Genomic DNA, 20701 nt, shown 5'->3' on the forward strand with positions numbered 1-20701 from the left:
ACCTAATCCTCCATATCTAAGTTATCTAGTCCTCCATATCTACATCATCTAGCCCTCCATGACTACCTCACCTAAACCTCCATGACCTCATCTAGATCTCCATGTCTGCCTCATGTAGACCCTCATGTATATCTCATCTATTTTTCTTTAACTACCTCACCTACACCATCATATCTATTTCATAGGGTCATGACTGATCTACCCGTGTCAGATCCTTGCAGCCCTCAATTCCCTGCTCTTTCAAGAAATTACTTACCTTTATTTTAAATAATCCATTCCCCACAATTTTTTAAAGTAATATATTCTACAATTCACTACATCTTTAAGAAGAAATTTCCAAGTACTTTGGTTTTAAGGCAACCAGCCTTTTATCTTGAAACTATATCCCTTGGCAAGACTCTCCCATCAGTGGAAACATCTAGCCCACTATGCACACCCACTACCCCAGGATTTTATATGATTCAATAAAATCATTCCTACCTTTTTTGAATTCCAGAGAATTTAAACCTGTCCCATTAGCCTCTCAGCCACCCTTCATCGAAAAACCTTATCACAAAATTCAGAACCAGCCTGGTGAACATCCTTTGGTCTACATCACTTCTTATGCATCTGGACCCAAACTCTGTGAAGTGTGGCCTGGCTGATGTCTGTTGCAACTATAACAAAACCCTCCCTTGTTTCAACTAAAAGTCAAGTAACATCTTCAAAATATGAAAATGACCCCTGCTGATCCTGAAATGCAACAATATGGGGCAACAACTTGCAGTAAGATAGCAGCATGTTCCATCACAGCAGCTTCTACAGAGCCAAACAAGGGTGTTATTGTCCTTTTTATACGTAATTTTTACGATCATAAGATGTTGCTGGAGCTGCAGGTCTACCCCATCAATAAGTTGCACACCGTTAACAGTACTATTGTCATGTGAATAATCTAGATGCGTTGATGTTGAATGCTATTCAGCACCAATAACAGGTAGCAGTAGAAGACCGATTATTTTTGGGAAAAGCATACCAGACAACAGGGTTATATTCCAATAGGTCGTTGCACTCAAAGCCCAAGTCTAGGCTAATATATTCAATGTTACATTGCAGAATTAAACTGGAAACAAGAGAAAATCTGCAGATGCTGGAAATCTGACTGACAGACACAAAATGCTGGAGGAACTCAGCAGGCCAGGTAGCATCTATGGAAAAGTACAGTTGACATTTCAAACTGAAACCCTTCAGCAGGAGTGATCTATTGCTTTCTCAAATTGTTTTACTTTCATGGCGAGGAATGGAAGACAAAGGTCACTGGTTTGATGGCTGCTCTGCACTGATAACAGCAAATAATGGTTGAATTGTGACTGAAACATCTGCAACTTCTCCTGACAATTGGTGCAAAGTCTGATCTTAATACACACACAGGCATTGATATCAAACACGGCTCATGACAACCCTATATGCTCAGATAATTATGGTGTTCTTGAAGTAGGTTTACGAGAGTTCATAGTTCAAATGATGCAAGATGATATCATTATTTAAATTCAGAGGCCTCACTGCTATTGAATGTTTTTCTATTGCAGTGAGGAAAATGGCCTACTTAAAGTACAGATCCCAAAAACCACTTCGTCAATTTCCAGTTTATTTATTTTCTATTTATTTATTTAGAGATACAGCATAGAACAGACCTCTCAAGCCACACTGTCCAGCAACCCCCAACGAATCCGATTTAACCCTAACCTAATCACAGGACAATTTACAATGATCAGTTAACCTACTTAGCGCGACTTTAGAGTGTAGGAGGGAACCAGAGCCCCCAGGGAAACTCACACACTCCACAGGGAGGACATAGAGAGACTCCTTATAGAGGAATCTGAGTTGAACTCTGAAACACCCCAAGCTGTAGTAGTGTCACACTAACCACTACACTACCGTCTGGAGTTTGTCTCTCCCAAATCTTTTCCTCTCCAATAATGTACTAGAAGTACTAAAGGAGCAAGTTTCAAATGCTCCAATTTTTTTTTTGAAAGTTGTTAGCCCACATTTCACACATTAACCTGGCAAACACATTCAGCAATTTCAAGTCTGTATTCTATTGTATCACAAACCAAAAATAAAAGCACAGCAGTCATATTCTCCCCAGCAATTTTGTCCTTTGTGTTAAGCAGACTAGGTTGGAAGGACCACGACAGGCAGGTACTCCACCCACTGCACTGCCTGCTCACTCATTTTTCTTTCCAGGGTTGTCCCTCCAGATACAATAGGTAAGAGATGAGGCAAGTGTCAGCCAGGCAAGATATGGTGCCATAAGTAACGTGGCTGTCCTGTTGATGGGATACCAGGAAACCATTGTTGCTATTACAGCTCCGTGCAGACAAAGAATATTGGCCAAAGCCTAAGAAATCAAAGGAGAGAAAATTAATAAGCAGGGAAATTAAGAATAACTCAGCATTTACCAATTGTACTTATTACATACACCAGGATTATTCAGCACTACGTTGCCTCTAAGCTGTGCACGTGTGTGCGCGCACACATTTTTCAACCTATGCACAAAGGAAATTAAGGTGCACACAAAAGGTTAGTTACCTAAAATAATGTAGTAATTAATAATTATACTTACTGAAAATTATCTTTTAGCTATATATTTCTGTTAACTAGTTAGTTGGTTTTTCTAATACCACAACGCACATCACTAATTTACGTCACCTCACCTTTCCTGTTCCGGTTTGTACAGCTACATCGCGGCGGCAGCCATCTTTGGCGGACAGTGTTCATATAGTAAAGTCTACAAAGATCCGTTTCAAACCCTGTAGATAGCTTACTAAGTTTTTATTGAAAAAAATACTGATTCACTATGTTGAATTCAAAAGAAGCAAAGGGCGTGAAGTGCAAAAGAACTGCAAATTTGTTCGAAGTTGAATGGCTTAACAAAATAGTAGAAACTGCTACACCGAAAGTTCATGAGGTCATGAACGTTCAGCTATGAGAAATATTTATGTATGATTCGGAAAATGGAGTTATCTGTTTGTATTGTTGAGATGCAAAAGTTGCTGGAGAATTTGCTAGTGGAAAGAAGTGGGATGATATTTGGAAACTTGACTTTTTGAAGTGTCATTTGGCAAGTAAATCACATTTGGACGGTGTACAAAAGCACAGGCAACAGAACCCGTCATTAACCATTACAGGAGTGCTAAGCATGTTACGGTTGAGTGCAGATGAGCAACAACAAAAACGATCAAACTCAGAGGAGATCAAAGAATGGGTAAATGCCCAAGACAGGAGAGAGAAAAAATAACTGAGTGACTTGAATACGCATGTTATTTTATTGTTATTCTGTGCAGTTTTATGTCAAATATTTTGTAAACCTACATAAACTGTGCCACGTGTGTATTCAGTGCGCACATACGTCTGTCACAGGAAAAAAAATTTGCACAACGTAAGATTTTTGTGCACACTGACTACTAAAAATTAGAGGGAACATTGCTTACAACAGAGAACTTGGACACTAATACAGAGATTTAAACTAATATCTTCCCATAGAAATACCTTTTTCTCTTTACTATCATCAGAGAGAAGGTACAGGAGCCTAAAGACACACAGTGTTTTTGAAATGGCTGCTTCCTCTTCGCCATCAATTTCTGAATGGACAATGAACTGACGAGCATTGCCTCACTATTTTTGCACCCCTTTTACACTAATTGAACTTTTAAATACATTTATTATCATTTATATTGTATTTTATGTTTGCACTGTACTGCACAACATACATCATTAATGATAAACTTGATCCTGTCTGATTCTGACCTTCGACAGTTGTTGGAACTACACTGGAATGTGGGGAACTGAGGAATATTCGATCCTGGCCATGATTTGTGCCTTGCAGATGATAGAAATGCCTTGAGGTGTTAGAAAGGAGGCAAGTCACTGGTAACAACATACCCAACTTCCAGCCTGCTTTTCTAGTCACGTTATTTATATAGAACCATAGTCATAAAAATATACAGTACAGAAACAAGCCATTCGGCCCATCTAGTTCATGCTGAGCCATTTAAACTGCCGGCTCCCACCCACCTACGCCTGCATCCATGTACCTATCCGAACTTCTCCTGAACATTGAAATCAAATTCGCATGCCCCACTTGTGTTGGGTCCACATTCTCACTGCCCTCTGACGTTCCCTTAAATATTTCACTTTTCACCCTTAACCCATGACCTCTGGTTGTAGTCCCACCCAAACTCAGGGGAAAAAGCCTGATTGCATTTACCCTATCTATACACATCACAATTTTGTATACCTCTATCAAATCTCCTCTCAATCTTCTACATTCTAGAGAATAAAGACCTAACCTATTCAATCTTTCCTCATAACTCAGACCCTGCAGTCCCAGCAACATCCTTGTATATGTTTTCTGTACTCTTTCAACCTTATTTACATCTTTCTGGTAGGTAGGTGACCTATGTGGTTGAGGGTCCAGTCAATGGTGGCCCACACGATGTTAGTGACAGGAACTCAGCAATTCAATGTCAATCAAGGCCCATTGTGATACCACAATATCTTGACTTAACAAAGTAGGTTGTCCGACTCTTTGTCTAGGAAATGGTCACTGATTGTTACCTCTGTGAAATAAGTGTTACTGGCCAGCTCATGTCCAAGTGCTTTCGAGGCTTTGCTGTGTGTAAGCATGGACTTTTTTTTTCTGCTGAGGCACTGCTAATGGAATTCAGCATTAAGCAATTTAGTTAATATTTCCACCTCTGTCCTTCTGATGGAAGGTAGGTGACTGGAAAAAGCTGAAGATGGTTGGGGTCAGGACAATTCCTTGAGGGAATGCAATGATATCCAGGGGCTGGGATGATCAACTGCTGCCAAACCACAACCATCTTCTTTCATGCGAGTTCAGACTCCAAACATTGGAGTGTTATCCCTTGATGCCCGATTTACCGGGACTCCTCTCTGCCATGCACAGTCAATTGCAATCTGGTATCAATAGTAGTTGATCAGATCTTGGTGAAACCCAAGCTGGTCACCTGTACCAGGAAAATGTATAAAGGTCATTTAACAGCATGGTCAATGACACCTTCAATCACTTTGCTGATGACTGAGTGCAGACCTACTGGACAATATCTTGGCAGAATGAGCTTGTCCCACCTTTCGTGGTGGGTGTATCTGAGAAGTTTTCTATTCCAATGTAACAGAAGAAAGTTACATGAGGGCAGTTGAAGAAATGGAAATAGTTAAAGCTGTTGTTTATAAACTTGTAAGTTTTATAAATTACCAAAACAGTTATTTCATAAAATGATATTTACATAACATTATACTTAATCAATTTGGTAGAAAAATGCTATAACTCTTTCAAAGGGCAATGTTTTTCCCCCAATATAAAGTTCACTCAACTTGAAACATTTGACATTACACTTGAATAGTCCAATGCAGATTAGTGTTCATTTGTTCTTACTGTATGTGCTGTGTCATATGATGTGGCTGATCATGATCTTTCCAAGACCATGACTGTACTTGGCAGCTTTCTTTTTTTATAAACAGAAGTGGTTTGCCTTTGCCTTTTAATGGGCAGTGTCTTTATAAGATGGGTGACCCTAGCCATTATCAATACACTTCAGAGATTGTCTGCCTGGCATCAGTGGCTCATAATCAGGACTTGTGATATGCACTGGCTGTTCATATGAACATCCACCACCTGCCCCCATGGCTTCATGGGACCCTGATCAGGGAAGGGGGGCTAAATTTGTGCTACACCTTGCCCAAGGGTGACCTGCAGGCTAACAGAGAGAAGCAGCACCTTACACCTCCTTTGGTAGAGATGCAATTCCACCCTGCCTCCCAAATGTAGGATTCAAAGATTCAAACTGCATTTATTATCAATGAATGTATAAATTATACAACCTCGAGATTTATTTGCTTAGCAGACAATCGGAAAGCCAAGACCCAAAAGAACCCAATAAAATAAATTAAGACCAACCCCCACAGAGAAAGAAAAAAAAAACAAATCATGCAAATAATAGAAGTGAACAACAACAACAACAACGTAGATCGCCAAAAAGATCAGCACGAACACAGTGGGCTGTGCTGGACAATTCTACAACTCCATTTCTAACTCAGTGACTGTTGGTTAAGTGATGTTCACATTGTAGCAATCAGCTAACACAACACACCCAACTTGTCAGGAAATATCTTGCTCAAATGGTCAAATAAAAAAGTGACAATGCTCCAGACAAGATCCTAAACTTACACCAACTGATTTTCAGTTGCTTCTTATATTTCTTCTCCTTAGGAAGAGTACGGCTCAAAGCTCCACTTGAGGCTAAATTTCTAATGCAGAGCTGAGATAGTGTTGCATTATCAGGAAGCACACCCTGCCCTGGTTTGTGTAACATAAAGATATTTCCCAACATGTTGGCCAACATTACCTCTTCAACATCACTTCAGCAGATTTCTGCTTCTACTTATGCAACACATTCCACTTTCTCCCTGAAATACAATGTCAGGAGCGAAGAGATGAAGCAGGCAGGTTGTATAAACCAGGCTGCATTCCCTTGACTAGAGAAGATGGAAGGAATGATCTCACTGAGGCATTTCAGATAACCGAAGGATCTGAAATAAATCAGAAAATATTGCCCCCCCCCTTCCCTAATGATAGTATCCAGAGCAAGAGAGTGTAACCTTAAAATTAGGTCTGGTGCCCAGGATGCTCTGACAAGGCTGGGGAAGATGTTAAAAAGCACATAAAAGGCATCAAGCTCATTACCTGATGTCTAACCCCAACTTATAACCTCACTATTTCTCTTTGTAATTGATCCTTATATACCCTTTCTCCAAATTCCAGGGGAAATGACATTGGGTCACAGATAAACCATGGGCAGCACTTCTATAGGACTAGGAACTGATTACACAATGGCAATGACAACGTGAGCATGTTGGGTATAAATCCATACTGTAACAAAAGATACCTAAAAATGAAATAAGAGTATGTTTACAAGAAAATATCCATAAAGACACTAATTGAAATCAAATCATTAGAAAAAGGTGACATGGGACTGAAGGATGTAGAATAGAATACTTATAGGTAGAGTTAAGAAATTGCAAGGGTAAAAAGACCCTGATAGGAGTTATATACAGGCCAGCAGATGTGGGCTACAAATTACAACAGGAGATAGAAAAGGCATGTAAAAGGGGCAATGTTACATGGGGCATTTCAATTTGCAGGTAGGTTGTGAAAATTAGGTTAATGCTGGACCCCCAAGAGAATTTCTAGAATGTCTATGAAATGGCTTTTTTTTAGAGCAGCTTGTGGTTGAGCCCACTAGGGGTCAGCTACTCTGGACTGGGTGTTGTGTAACGAACCAGATTTAACTCGGAAGTTTAAGGTGAAGAAACCCTTATGATCATAATGATCATAATGATAGAATTCACCTGCAGTTTAAGAGACCAAAATTAAGTCAATATATCAGTATCACGGTGGAATAAAGGGAATTACAGAGAGAGGAGCTTTCCAAAGGTGATTGGAAGGGGACACTAGCAGGGATGACAGCAGAGCAGCAATAGTTGGAATTTCTGGGGGCAATGTGGGAGGCACAGGATAGATAAATGCCAAAGAAGTAGTATTCTAAAGGGAAGATGATACAACCATGGCTGACAAAGGAAGTCAAAGCCAGCATAAAAGTCAAAGAGAGGACATATAATGAAGCGAACATTCGTGGGAATTAAGAGGATTGGGAAGTTTTAAAAACCAATAGAACCCAACTAAAAAAAGCCATAAGGATGGAAAAGTTGAGATATGAAGGTCAGCTAGAGGATACAAAAAGTTGTTTTCAAATATGTAACAAGAACAAGAAAGGTGAGAGTAGGTGTCCGACTGCAAGAAAATGATGCTAGAGAGATATAATGAGGGACAAAGAAATGGCAGATGAACTTAAAAATAAGTATTCTGCATCAACCTTCACTGTGGAAGACATAAGCAAATACGACAGAAGTTTAAGAGTGTCAGGGAGCAGAATTCAGTGCAGTTGCTTTTACTGGGGAAGTGCTGGGGAAGCTGAAAGGTCTGAAGGTAGACAAATCACCTGGACCAGATGGACTACACCCCAGGTTCTGAAAAACCAAGCTGACGAGGTTGTGGAGGCATTAGTAATGATCTTTCAAGAACCAATAGATTCGAGCATGGTTCTGGAGGACGGGTCTTACTGGTTGGGAAGATGTTGAAGCTGATTGTTAAATTTGAGTTGTCAGTGCACTTGGAGCCACATGATCAAGTGGGCAAGGTTTCCTGAAGGGAAGATCTTAAAATCTTGCCTAACAAATCTGTTGGAATTGTTTGAGGAAATAACAAGTAGGATAGACAATCAGTGGATGTTGTTTACTTGGATTTTCAAAAGGCCTTTGACAAGATGCTGCATGTGAGGCTGCTGAGCAAGATAAGGGTGCATGGTATTACAGAAAAGATACTAGCATGGATAGAGCACTGCCTGATTAGAAGGAAAAGAATGGGAATAAAAGGAGCCTTTTCTGATTGGCTGCTGGTGACTAGTGGTGTTCTGCAGGAATCAGTGTTGGAACAGCTTCTTTTTACGTTATATGTCAATGATCTGGATGATGGAATTGGCTTTCTGGCCAAGTTTGCAGATGATACAAAGATAGGAGGAGGGGCAGGTAGTGTTCAGGGAGCAGCGAGGTTACAGAAAGACTTAGGCAGATTAAGAGAATGGGCAAAGAAGTGGCAGATGCAATACAGTATCGCAAGTATATATGGTCATGCACTTAGGTAGAAGGAATAAAGCATAGACTATTTTCTAAATGAGGAGAAATTTTAAAAATCTTGGCAAAGGGACTTGGGAGCTCTTGTGTAGGATTTCCCTAAAGGTTAATTTGAAGGATGAGTCAGTGTTGAGGAAGGCAAATCCAATGTTAGCATTCATTTTGAGGACAAGAATATAGAAACAAAGATGGAATGTTGAGGTTTTAGAAGGAACTGGTAGGGCTTCACTTGGAGTATTGTGAGCAGCTTTGGGGCCCTTAACAAAGAAAGGATGTGCTGACATTGGAGAGGGTGAAAAGAAGGTTCATGAAAATGATTCCAGGAGTGAAAGAGTTATTATATAAGGAGTGCTTGATGGCTCTGGGTTTGGAGTTTAGAAGAATGGCGGGGGAATTCTAGATAGGGTGGATGTGGAGGGGTAATTCCTATAAGTGAGAGAGACTCAGACTATTGGGCACAGACTTAGAATTAAGGGGAATCCATTTAGAAGAGAAATGAGGATGAATTTCTTTAGCCTGAGAGTGGGGAACTTGTGGAATTTGTTGCCAAAGGCAGTTATGGAAGCCATGTCATTGGGTGTATTTAACACAGAAGTCAAAAGATGCTTGATTAGTCAGAGTGAAAGGTTTGGGGAGAAGGCAGCAGCCTGGGGCTGAGAGGGAAATGTAAAGCCACGATGAAGTGACAGAGCTAACTCGATGGGCCAAATAGCCTAGTTCTGCTCCATGTCTCATGGTCTAATGCGTACCAGCTTTAGTCTGTGTGCGCCAAAAAATACTGGAGTCCAGGTCCAATTTAAAGCCAGCTGAACCCCATAGAGGCCAAGCGGGACAAGTGCTTCACGTGTGAAACCTCCTTGTTCTTTCCACACCAGGTACGAAGCATAGCTGTGAAAACAAAGAGCAACAGTTTAGTGGCCTCTTACAAAAGCATTTCAACGTGTAGTTTTTAAAGACAGAACATCCAGTCACAGAGGCCATGCTGGCTCCAGCTAATTCATCCTTGACGTCTTTCTTACGATCAGCAGACACTGCTGGATACCAAGACCACCAAGTACTGCAAGTCTACCTCACGAGCGAGTTGTTGGACAGCAGAGGAGCTCTGCAGCGTGATCTTACAGCACGCCGTACCAACAGCCGCCTCGGAGACCCCGTCAGAATTTCCGCATGAGGACGCAAAAGCAAGGAAAGTGCACCGGTATTCCTACGAGGCTGAAGCCAAACCCCACAGACCAGCTCTCCCATCGGTTCTGTTTTCAAACCTCCAATTGGTACAAAGTAAACTAGATTACCTACGTCTGAGACTGAATCACCGTGAGATGAAGTTCAGCTGACAGAAACAAGGGTCCAGGATACCATCCCTGAAGCAGCTGTCCAGTTGGGGGGGGGGGGGGGGGGGGGGAGGTTTCATCTATTTTTGGACTGACAGAATTCCCACAATCTCTAGTGGGACCCAGGCTGGAGTTGTCTATGAGAACATTAATAAGAACTGGTGTGTGAATGCTCCAGCAGTGATTACTCACTGTTTACCTAATAGTGAAGTGCAGGCCCTTCTATTTACTGAGGGAATTCACAGGTGCTGTGATTGTGGCTGTAGCTAATCGTCCCATCTTCTAATGCTGGGGAAGCACTCCATGAGCCTTATAGCACCAGAGACTCGCAAACCACACACCCCACTGGTTTCTTTATTGTTGCTGGCACCTTCAACCATGCTAACTTAAAAATGGTCCTGCCTAAATTCTATCAGCTTGCTGACTTTGTGACCTGAGATGAGAACATATCAGACCTGGCTTATACCAACATCCCTAGTGCCTACAAAGCTGTTCCCCACCCCCACCGCAGATTCTCCCACCAGTTGTCTGCTCTGCTGGTTCTCGAGTCAAACCAGTGCAAAGGGAGATCAGAGCTTGGCCAGAAGGACCCACCTCAGCACTGTAGAGCTGTCTTGAAAACATGGGCGGGATCACGTTCAGGGAGGTAGCTGCCTACAATCGTCACATTGATGAATATGTGGGATCTGTGAATGGCTACATAGAGAAGTGCTTTGAGGACTTCACCATTATTAAACACATCTCTGTGAGGACAAATCAGAAGCCATGGCTTACAGCTGAGGTCCTGGCACATCTGAGAGATTGGGATCCTACCTTCAGATCAGGAGATAAGACAGCTCTCAGGTCAGCAAGAGCTGTGCTTTCCTGCACTATCCGGAAGGCAAAATGAAATTATTCACAGAGAATGTACAGATTGAGACACAGGAAGCACGAGGCAGGATATTCAGTCCATAATGGACCACAAGTCCACCCCGTGCACCAACAACAGTGACACGCATCTTCCTCATAAGCTGAAAGCCTTTTACGGTAAGTTTGATGCACAGAATGTTGTGCCGACAAGGAAGGCTCCCCTCCGACGACCAAGCACTCTGTCTGGCCGCAGCTGATGTTAGGAAGACCCTAACACACAAAACTGCGGGGCCTGATAACGTGCCTGGACGGGCGCTGAGGAATCGTGCAGCAGAGTTAATGGAGGTTCTAACAGACAACTTCAACATCTCTCTGGAACAGTTCACTGTCCCCTCAGCCTTCAAGGTGGCCACCACCTTCTCAGTTCCCAAGAGGGCAAGAGTAACCTGCCTCAACAACTACCATCCAGTGGCACTGACATCAACAATAATTAAGTTTTCTGAGTGTCAGGTTATGAATCACGTTAAATCCCATCTTCCTATTACATTGCACTCTTTCCAATTAGCCTGTCACTCAAATCGGTCCACTGATGAGACTCTGCACTCCACTCTGTCCTGTCCCACTCGGAAAATGATGCCTCATGTACCAGGATGTTACTTATTGACTTCAGCTTGGTGTTTAATATGACCATCTGTCAGAAGTTGGGTTGCAACTCCTCTCTCTGTAGCTGGATCCTGGACTCGTTGATGAATGGTCAGTCAGTCCATGTTGGCAGAAACATCTCTAGCTCCATCACGTTGTGCATGGGTGCTCCCCAGCTCGCTGCTGATGCAGGACTGCACTGCAAGATGAGACCGAAGATGTTGCGTCATCAGTGAATTTGATGATCCAGTTTCATCAAGTTTAGCAGTAAAGTTGATGAAACCGAATCATGAAGCTCACTGACGGCACAACGACGATGGTGAGATAGCGTATAGAGAGGAGGGAGAGTGGCTGGTAGAAAGGTGCGAGCACTACAACTGGAACAAGGAGGTGATTATGGAATTTAGGAAGGTGAAGGTTGACCATTACTCTCTGTATGTACACTGCTCCGACATGGAGAGAGTCAGGACCACCAAGTTTCAAGGGTTGCACATATGGACAATCTCACCTGGTCCTTCTTTGATCAAGAAGACATAACGGCATGTTCACTGCCTGAGGAGATTGAGGCGAGTGATGGTCCCCTCTCCCAACCCCCATTCTAATCAATTTTTACAGGAGCATTGTTCAGAATGTCTGCCCAGCTGCATCAGCATCTGGTACGGGAACTACAAGGCACCTGACTACAGGCCCCTCTGAAGAATTGCAAGGACTGCTGAGGGCATGATTAGGATCCCTCTTCCACCCATTAAAGATATTTATTCAAGCACTGTCAAGGAATTCTCCCATCTGTCCAACAGTCTCTTTGACCCCCTGCCATGATTGGGACAAGGATAGGGATCAGCTTCCTGCCCCAGGCTGTGAGACCAGTGAACTCCCTGCCCCCACCCTGTCCTCATCACGCATTAAGTGCCAGTAACATTGTATGTTTACTTTTTAACTTGAGTCATAAATGCATCTTATTAGTTGTTATGTGTTATGCCTGTGAGTTATATGGACTGTGTTCTGCACCTTGGTTTGGAGGAACGTTGTTTCATTTGGCGGTATTCATGTAGACGGGTGAATGCCAATAAACTGACCTTGAACTTGAAAAGGCCTTTGCAGTAATCAATTCGTAAATTAAACCATCAACCACCACCCATGCTTGTAGCTTGGATATTTGTTTCAATCCGGAAACATTTGTAGATGCAAGACAGCATCACCGACACATCTCTTTGCTTTATGCTGGGGAGTGTTGATTTTACCTCACTCAGTGTAATTTACTTTCCCTGTACCACATCCTGCACATTGGCTGCAACTTTTTTTAAAAAAGCTTGAACTTGAGATGGGCTTTGTCATTTACATCTAACTTAATAATTTACCAGCAACTTTGTAATCCTGGCGATAGACACGGAAAAAGGTTCATATTTTGCAGTTCACTAAATCCTTTCCTCATATACTCACAATCCCATTTCCTCTGGTCTGTATAATCTTCACCTGTGAATCTGCTGGGGCCATCTATTGTGTCCAGTGCTTCTGAAGCGGCCTCTTCTACATTGGTGAGATGTCATAAACCGGGGGGGGGGGGGGGGGGGGGGAACGACACTTCATTGACCACCTCCACTCCATCCACCACCTCCACTCCATCCACCAAAGGTGGAAATTCCTGGTAGCCAAACATTTTAATTCCAATTCCCACTTCCATTCTGACATGTTGGCCCCTGGTCTCCACCTGCACTAAGCTGAGGCCACCCTCAGGGTGGAGAAGCAACCCCTTATATTCCGTCTGGGTAGCCTCCAATCTAATGGCATAAATATCGATTTCTCCTTCCAGTAAAAAAAATTCTCTACCCCTCCTCTCTTCTTCTATTCCCCACTCTGGCCTCATACCTCTTCTCACCTGTCTATCACCTCCCTTTCTCTTATGGCCCACTCTCTTCTATCAGATCCTGCCTCTTCAATCCTTTATCTTTCCCACCCACTTGGCTCCACCTGTCACCTTCTAGCTACCCCACTTCCCCACCCCCACATTTTTATACTGTTGCCTTCCCCTTTCCTTTTCAATCCTGAAGAAGGGTAGAAGGATTTTGGCCCAAAATGTTGACCGTTTATTCATGTCCATAGACGCCACGTCATCTGCTGAGCATTTTGCGTGTGTTGCTTTGTTTGATCTCATTTCCTTTCCATTATGATGTCACTTGTCAGTTCATGTTCTCTCCATCTTTTCCTTTTTTGAGACCCATGCAAGCCTAGGTTTTACATCAACCAACACGTTATCATTTCAGTTAAGCCCGGAGGTGTGCACAGATAAAATACATCATCACATCAGGGCGCAATAAAGTTAAATCTGATCACATTCATCCCATTTACATCACTTGATTTGTTTGACGGCCTCTCTAGGTACTGAACACGAGATTAAATCTGCCCCACTCTGCTAGACTGGGGCATAGTGCCATTACCAATACTGGGAGGATCTGAACTCACAGATGTCAACGCAGCAACCAAATAAATCTACTTACCAGAACAATATTTGACATTGCTCTCGTTTTTCTCATGAACTTTATACGTACAGTACTCACCCCATTCCTGTGTACAATGCAGTCCATGCTACAGGGAACGCCTTATTGGGTGGGCACCATGATGGCTTCTTCAGGCCCTCGTACCACGTAGGGACTTGTGATCTTGTAACATACCATCCCAAGAATCCCCCAACATGAGGAACTGTGGCAAATCCAGCAATCTGAGCCCATACAGGTGCCATGCTCTGCAAAGTCACCAAAGACAGCACATTTTCAGCTTCCTGAGGCAGCAAGCAAAGTTCTATGCTCAAGTACCGTATTTCAAATAATTGCAAAGTGACTCTAACACGCTGAAGATGTGTTGGTTCAATGGAGCCAGCCACTGATAGGAGTGATGCCAGTCAGATATAAAGCATACTTCTCTCAAACTTTGCCACAGAAAAAGCTGAATTTGAAAATTATTACATTTATATGGCACCCTTCACAGCTTCAGAACAGTGGAAAGCACACTCGCAGAGAATAAATACTTATTGGATATAATGACCATGCTACTCTTACAACCTCAGTTTGAGAAACCTGCTCCATCATGGACACAACACTCCCAGCACTGAGGACATCCTCGTGTCGGTGCCGCTAGAAGACGCCATCTGGGACTTGCCCCATTCTCAATGCTACCATTGGGGAGGAGGTACAGGAGCCTGAAGACCCACACTCAATGATTATAGCTTTATCCCCCCACCTCCATCAGATGTCTGAATGGTCCATTAACACCATCCCCTTATTCCTTTTTTTTAACATTACTTTTTTTTTAAACTTATAGTAATTTTTTTTTATATACTTGCAGAGGAAAACAATAAATTTTATACAAATTGGTGATAATAATCCTGATTTGGATCCTTGTTCTTTTCACTAGCCTTGCTAGGCACTGACACACTATAAAACATAAACAGTACTTGAAGTGGCCACTCATCCCCTCAAGTACGTGCCAGCTCTCTGCCTAATCAACACAGTTGTTTCGACTCCTCCACCTTTTCTTCATTCACTCACTCATTATGTGCTGTGTTGAAAGATGTGGGTAATTGTGGTCTTTCCACGACCGTGACTGTTCTTGGCAGATTTTCCTACAGAAGTGGTTTACCATTGCCTTCCTCTGGGCAGTGTCGTTACAAGATGGGTGACCCCAACCATGATCAATACTCTTCAGAGACTGTCTGCCTGATGTCAGTGGTCACATAACCAGGACTTGTGATCTGCACCGGCTGCTCATACATCCATCCACCTTGCACCTCCTTTGGTAGGGACGCACCTCCACCCTCATAGCCCTGCAACTTTGGTTCTTTTACATGGTGATCCAGTTCCATGACTGAGTTAGCATCCACCAGCCTGTTAGACAAGGCATTGAAAAATGTCAACCATTTACTTAGTTAAAACCAAAAAATCCTCTCATCACTTTGGGTACTTCTGTCAGCAACTAGTTCTTTTCTTTCCCAAGAGGGAAAAAAGCAATTCATTAAGTACTTCCTGATTGGTACAACTTTGCAGATGTTACCACAGTGGAAGAGACATTCTGCCAACCGGCCCAGATTGGCTAAATTCCACATGAATGCAAGCCTGTAACAGTAAATGAAATAGAAACAGGGGTATTGTATTCAGCCTCTCGGGTTTTCTCTGCTATTCATTGCTGGTCTTTGAATTGTAAGCGTTTGAAATGTAAGCGTTCCCGGTACTGCCACGTTCCTTAAACAGCAGAGTGTTAAATGGAGTCAATACCTCAGCAGTCACAGCATTCTGAATTAGAGAATTCCCTGTGTTCACTTTTAAATAGCTTGCCTCTTTCTTTGAGACTGTGCCTCCTGGCACCTCTTCTGAAATATATCCTGACGTATTCTAAAACCAGAGGAGTGCTAAATTTATGAAGCTCTGAACGGTATTTCGTACTGAAGACCAACTTATCCAATCCCTGCCCTTTGAACAACCCCAACACACAAGGCGGGCTTTACAGCATTTCCTTAAAACAAGGTTAGGGAAACCGAAATTATGATCTCATCAAACTCCTAACAAAAGTCAAATGCATGTGTTTTTATTGTACTCAAATCCTATTTCAACTAAACAGTTGCCTTCCCAAATGCTCGTTACACATTATTACCAATTCTTCATTGAACCCTGAACTTTAAAGTCAGTAGCACTTTTGTGAACATTCCTTCACGAAAAATGTGTCTAATCACAATTCCTTTCACCCCCCCCCCCCCATTACAAACTCCCCAGTCACGAATCCAGAACACTGCAGATCCTCGAACAAGGTTATGAGAGGCTGACACGGGATGGACTTCCCTGCTCTTGGTTAGAACACCGTCCGCAGCTCACAGGTGGACGGGACGACGTTGCAGAAGGAAAGTTTCCTTGGTCAATACCTACCGATATCGTCACCCTGTTAGACCCCTGCGTGCAGCTCTGTCCGTATAGAACAAACTCCGAAACTCGGTGACCTTGGCGGGGGCACCAGGGCCAGGGCGGGGTGTGAGCGTCCAATTAACGCGGGGCAGCGACAGAGGGCGGGGCGGCGAATGGCAGGCTCCTCTCTGGTAGGTACCCGCTCCTCGCTCTGTGAGACAATGGGCACCGATCATTTTCAGTGTGAACAGGTCCGCTCCCCCCAAGCAGGGAGCAAACCGGCGAGGGTCCCGGTGCTGTTAGATGGGAGTGGAGTGCCGCCGAGCGAAGGGAACGGGTCCCCCGGCCCAGCTCAGCGTCCTCGCCATCAGGCTTGGTGGCTAGTGTTTCCGGGCCGCCACGGTACTTCCTTACATCCAGCCGGCTTCAGACCTGTAACGGTGTCCGCAGGAATTCAAGTTGGAACGAAAAAGGTGGAGGGGTCTGTGTAGCTGAAGTACCCGAACTGGAGCCGGTGTCAGTCCCGCAGCGGGCAGCATGGGAGCATATAACAGCACGGGAAAAGGCCCTTCGGCCTACCGTGATACAAATCCAAACTAACCCCATCTGCCCGAACGTGGTCCGTATTCCTCCATCCCGTGCCGTTTCAAATGTTTCCACCACTTTCCCTGGCACCTACCACACTCTGTTGTAAAAAGGTTGCTGCGTAAACTTATCTAAACTCTCAATTTAAACCTCTCTGACATTACCACTGAGGAAAAGTACTCCGTCTACTTGTCTACAGTATGTCTCTAAGAATTTTATTAACTTGTATCACCTGTTCCTGTGCTGTACCGTTCTAGCGACAACTTCTTATGGCAACAATTCTCGATGTGCAGTGGGATAATTTGGCTACTTTGATGCAATATAAATGTAATTTGTTGTCACCTCGGAGTGTTACTGTCGTACAGTTTGCAGGAGTCAATGTTCATGAGTTGTACCATTAGAGGGCGCCATCAGCGGATGCTGGTCAGTTCGCTAAGTGAGAACATGCACTGTGATAAACGTGGGACACATAACATCCAAATCCAGTCCACTGCTTCCTCCACATACAACCAACAAAAGCATGGGATGGGGCCTTTTGCAAGTTTCCCCTGTTCTGTTGGGCAGAAAATACAAAAAGACTGAAAGCACACACTAGGCTCACTCTCCTATGTTCCAGAGAAAATAATACAAATTTATCCCACTTATCCATACAGTTAACGCTCTCTAATCCAGGCAGCATCCTGGAATGAATCTGCACAACTATCTCCAGTGTTCACGTTGTTGCCAAATCACAATCCTGTAACCATCGCCAGTTTCCGGTTGTTAAAAGAGTTTTTGTGCTGTTCAGGGAAGTTCTCAGAGGCCATATCATGGACACCATTGAGCCAGTTGTATTTGCTCTATATTCCCATTAATTCCCACCCCAGATTGTACCACTTAACTGCACTCTAGAGTGGACGGTGAACCGACTAGAGTGGGATTCGAGAGGAAGCAGGAGAACCCGGGAAAACCCACAGGGTCTCCAAGAGAATGTACAAACTCCACAGAGTCAGGATTAATCCCTTGATTCTGGGGTTGGGAGATAGCCACTCTACCCGATTGCCCTGTGGTATTTTCTTTCTCTCATCTGCCTATTTGACTTCCCTTCTATGAGGGTTGTGGAAGCTAGGTCAATGACAATAAATAAAGAGACAGTCAAAGGTTCAAAGATACAATTTAATGTCAGAGAAATGTATACAACATATGAGGGGTGATTGATGAGTTTGTGGCTTGGGGTAGAAGGAGTCAATTTTAGAAAACCTAACACATTTATTTCTCAACATAATCCATCTTCCATATACACACTTAGTCCAGCGGTCATCAAGCATACAGATCCCTTCTTTGTGGAAGTGGTCCACAGCAGGGTGATTGATAAGTTTATGGCCCAAGATAGAAGGAGATGAGTTATTAACTTCAAACTTTCTGCATAATCACTCAAAGAGTTGAACTGCACATGCATGTAACGAGAATGCTTTGGACCTCCAGGTGGTCCACAGCAGAGGTGATTCATAAGTTTGTGGCCTCAGGTAGAAGGAGATAAGTTATACAGCTCTCGTTAAATGCACGTGCAGTTCAGCTGTGAGTGAAAATGCAGAAAGTTTGATGTTAATAACTCATTTCCTTCTACCTTAGGCCGCAGACTTATCAATCACTCTTCTGTGGACCACTTCTGGAGGTCCAAGACACTGACTACTACAAAGAAGAGATCCGTATGCTCCACGAAGTTGGACTAAGTGTGTAAATGTAGGAAAAATAAATGTGCTAGGTTTTCTGAAATTGACTCCTTCTACCTTAGGCCACAAACTTATCAATCACCCCTCGTACATTCTGAAATGCTTTTTCTTCACAACCATCCACAAAAACAGAGGGGTACTCCCAAAGAATGAACGACAGTTAAATGTTAGAACCCCGAAGTCCCCCCCCCAGCTCCCCCCTCCACACATAAGCGGCAGAGAACAACGATCCCCCTCCCCCCACTGGCAAAAAAAAGCATTGGCACCCGTCACCAAGCACTCAAGCTGAGCAAAGCAATAGCAAAGTCACAGACTTGCAGTTACCCCAAAGACTACTTGTTCACTCGGTAATTCAACACACAACAGAGAAGGAGGTGTCTCCATTTTCCCAGCAAGCAGGGAGACATAACAAACAACTCGCCGGTTTACGATGTTAAAAGTCCATTCAAGCCGTGTGCCTGAAGATCGCAGAGATCACGGGTCACCAGGCTCACAGTTGCAGATAATCCAAGACTCCTGATGACACACACGGATCCATTATGACACCGACCCTTGATCCACCCATCTCCAGAGCCCCGAGATCCTAGGCTTCCGAATCCGAGCCAGACTCCTAGGCTGAGCCTTTGGCGTGCCAGACAACAACAGCCAATCGTGAAACCCCGAGTGTGGGCAAAGAATTCCCACAACAATCGGTGGGGGGGGGGGGGCTCTGACAAATTACAAGGCCAGAGGGCAGATAAGTCACTATCATACTGAGTGGCCAGACAGGCTTGAGGGGATGGGGCTGGAGGAGAGTAGGAGAGTGTATGGCCTGGCAGGGAGAGAGAGTGAGACCCGATGGAGAAGGCTTTTGCCTGGCTTTTGTTAAGGAGCGCTATATTGCTGTACACCTACCTACAGGATGGGGGGTGGGGGTGCCACTTGAGTTGGTCTGCCTGCCTTGGGAGGGATCTGTAGTGGGGAATATATGGAACTACACAAGAGTTCAAAGACATACCTTCCCTGCTTTGTGTGTTTTTCAGTGATCTGTATCTGGGTGTTTGGGAGTCCCCAGTCCAGATTAAGTTAACAGGGAACAGTCCTATTCCCAATGCTGTAATTGTATAGATCCAATCAGTATTTTTAAGGCATAGTTATTAATCTTGAACGTTTGGGAAGGAGGTTTTATTTTTTGGCCTAGTTCTTAGGCTTCGTTTAGACCATTTGAGGAGTTGCTTTGTAATGTTTCAATCCATTTCCTCTCTGCTCTTTTTCTTTGAGGTTTGGCCGGTTCATGTTAGTTTGCAGGAGCGGTATCTCCAAAGCCTGGACCCTGTTGTGCTTGAAATGTCTATTCTGGTCTTCCCTTGCCATATTACTGAGGTGCCCCAAGAGTCTGACTCTTAGGCTGTTGCTTGTCTCCCCTGAGACCATCTGGACCATCCCCTGAGACCATCTTCCATGTGGAAGTCTCATTCCACATTGGTGGTCATACCTTCAGCCTACATTTTGGAATTCTCTTGCAAAGCCTTTCCACCTCCCCACTTCTCTTCCAGATGCTGTAGTATACCTAGCTTTGATGAAGACTTTGGTCTTCTGGCTGAAATATTTTCATGTGCCCCAACACTAGCTAAGAGGTCCTTGCCTCTTGGGGTTCTTCAGTGATGGCAAATCCCTTAGCAGTGTTGATATGCAGAGGGATACTGGGGTGCACATCCGTAGCTCCTTGAAAGTGGCCACACAGCTTGATAGGGTGGTAAAGAAGGTAAATGGCGTGCTTGCCTTTCTAGCCAAGGAACTGAGTTCACGAGTCAGGAAGTTATGTTAGGCCATATCTGGAGTATTTCATTCATTTCTGGTTGCCACCTTATAGGAAGGGTGTTGAGGATTTGGAGAAGGCGCAGAAGAGGTTTACGAGCATGCTGCCCGGTTCAGAGGGCTTCTGCTATAAAGAGAGGTTGGATAA

At 43.7% G+C, this 20701-nt stretch overlaps 1 protein-coding gene across 2 annotated transcripts; it reads right to left on the reverse strand.

Annotated features, from left to right (window-relative positions):
- Window positions 1-2055: 2055 nt before the first annotated feature.
- Window positions 2056-18225, reverse strand: tspo (translocator protein). Of its 2 annotated transcripts, none has more exons than XM_059972714.1 (4): window positions 17277-18225; window positions 14129-14313; window positions 9501-9639; window positions 2056-2377 (listed from the first exon to the last, which is right to left on the reverse strand). In XM_059972714.1, exons 2-4 carry the CDS (start codon window positions 14308-14310, stop codon window positions 2204-2206), a joined length of 495 nt encoding a protein of 164 aa, XP_059828697.1. In that variant the 5' UTR covers window positions 14311-14313; window positions 17277-18225; the 3' UTR covers window positions 2056-2203. The 2 variants fall into 2 exon arrangements, with proteins under 2 accessions (XP_059828697.1, XP_059828695.1); XM_059972712.1 differs by lacking the exon at window positions 17277-18225 and adding an exon at window positions 16484-17196.
- Window positions 18226-20701: the final 2476 nt, after the last annotated feature.

The sequence above is a fragment of the Hypanus sabinus genome, chromosome 6, assembly GCF_030144855.1.
Source record: "Hypanus sabinus isolate sHypSab1 chromosome 6, sHypSab1.hap1, whole genome shotgun sequence".
NCBI classification, from domain to species: domain Eukaryota; kingdom Metazoa; phylum Chordata; class Chondrichthyes; order Myliobatiformes; family Dasyatidae; genus Hypanus; species Hypanus sabinus.

What these genes read in the sequence shown, in the direction of transcription:
- tspo (XM_059972714.1), bottom strand. Translation starts at nt 14,310, where the DNA reads ATGGCACCTGTATGGGCTCAGATTGCTGGATTTGCCACAGTTCCTCAT. An exon ending in GCATTGTACACAGGAATGGG is followed by an intron (nt 9,640 to 14,128) that starts GTGAGTACTGTA and finishes TTGTTTTCACAG; the next exon opens with CTATGCTTCGTACCTGGTGT. An exon ending in GCGCACACAGACTAAAGCTG is followed by an intron (nt 2,378 to 9,500) that starts GTACGCATTAGA and finishes TTGATTTCTTAG; the next exon opens with GCTTTGGCCAATATTCTTTG.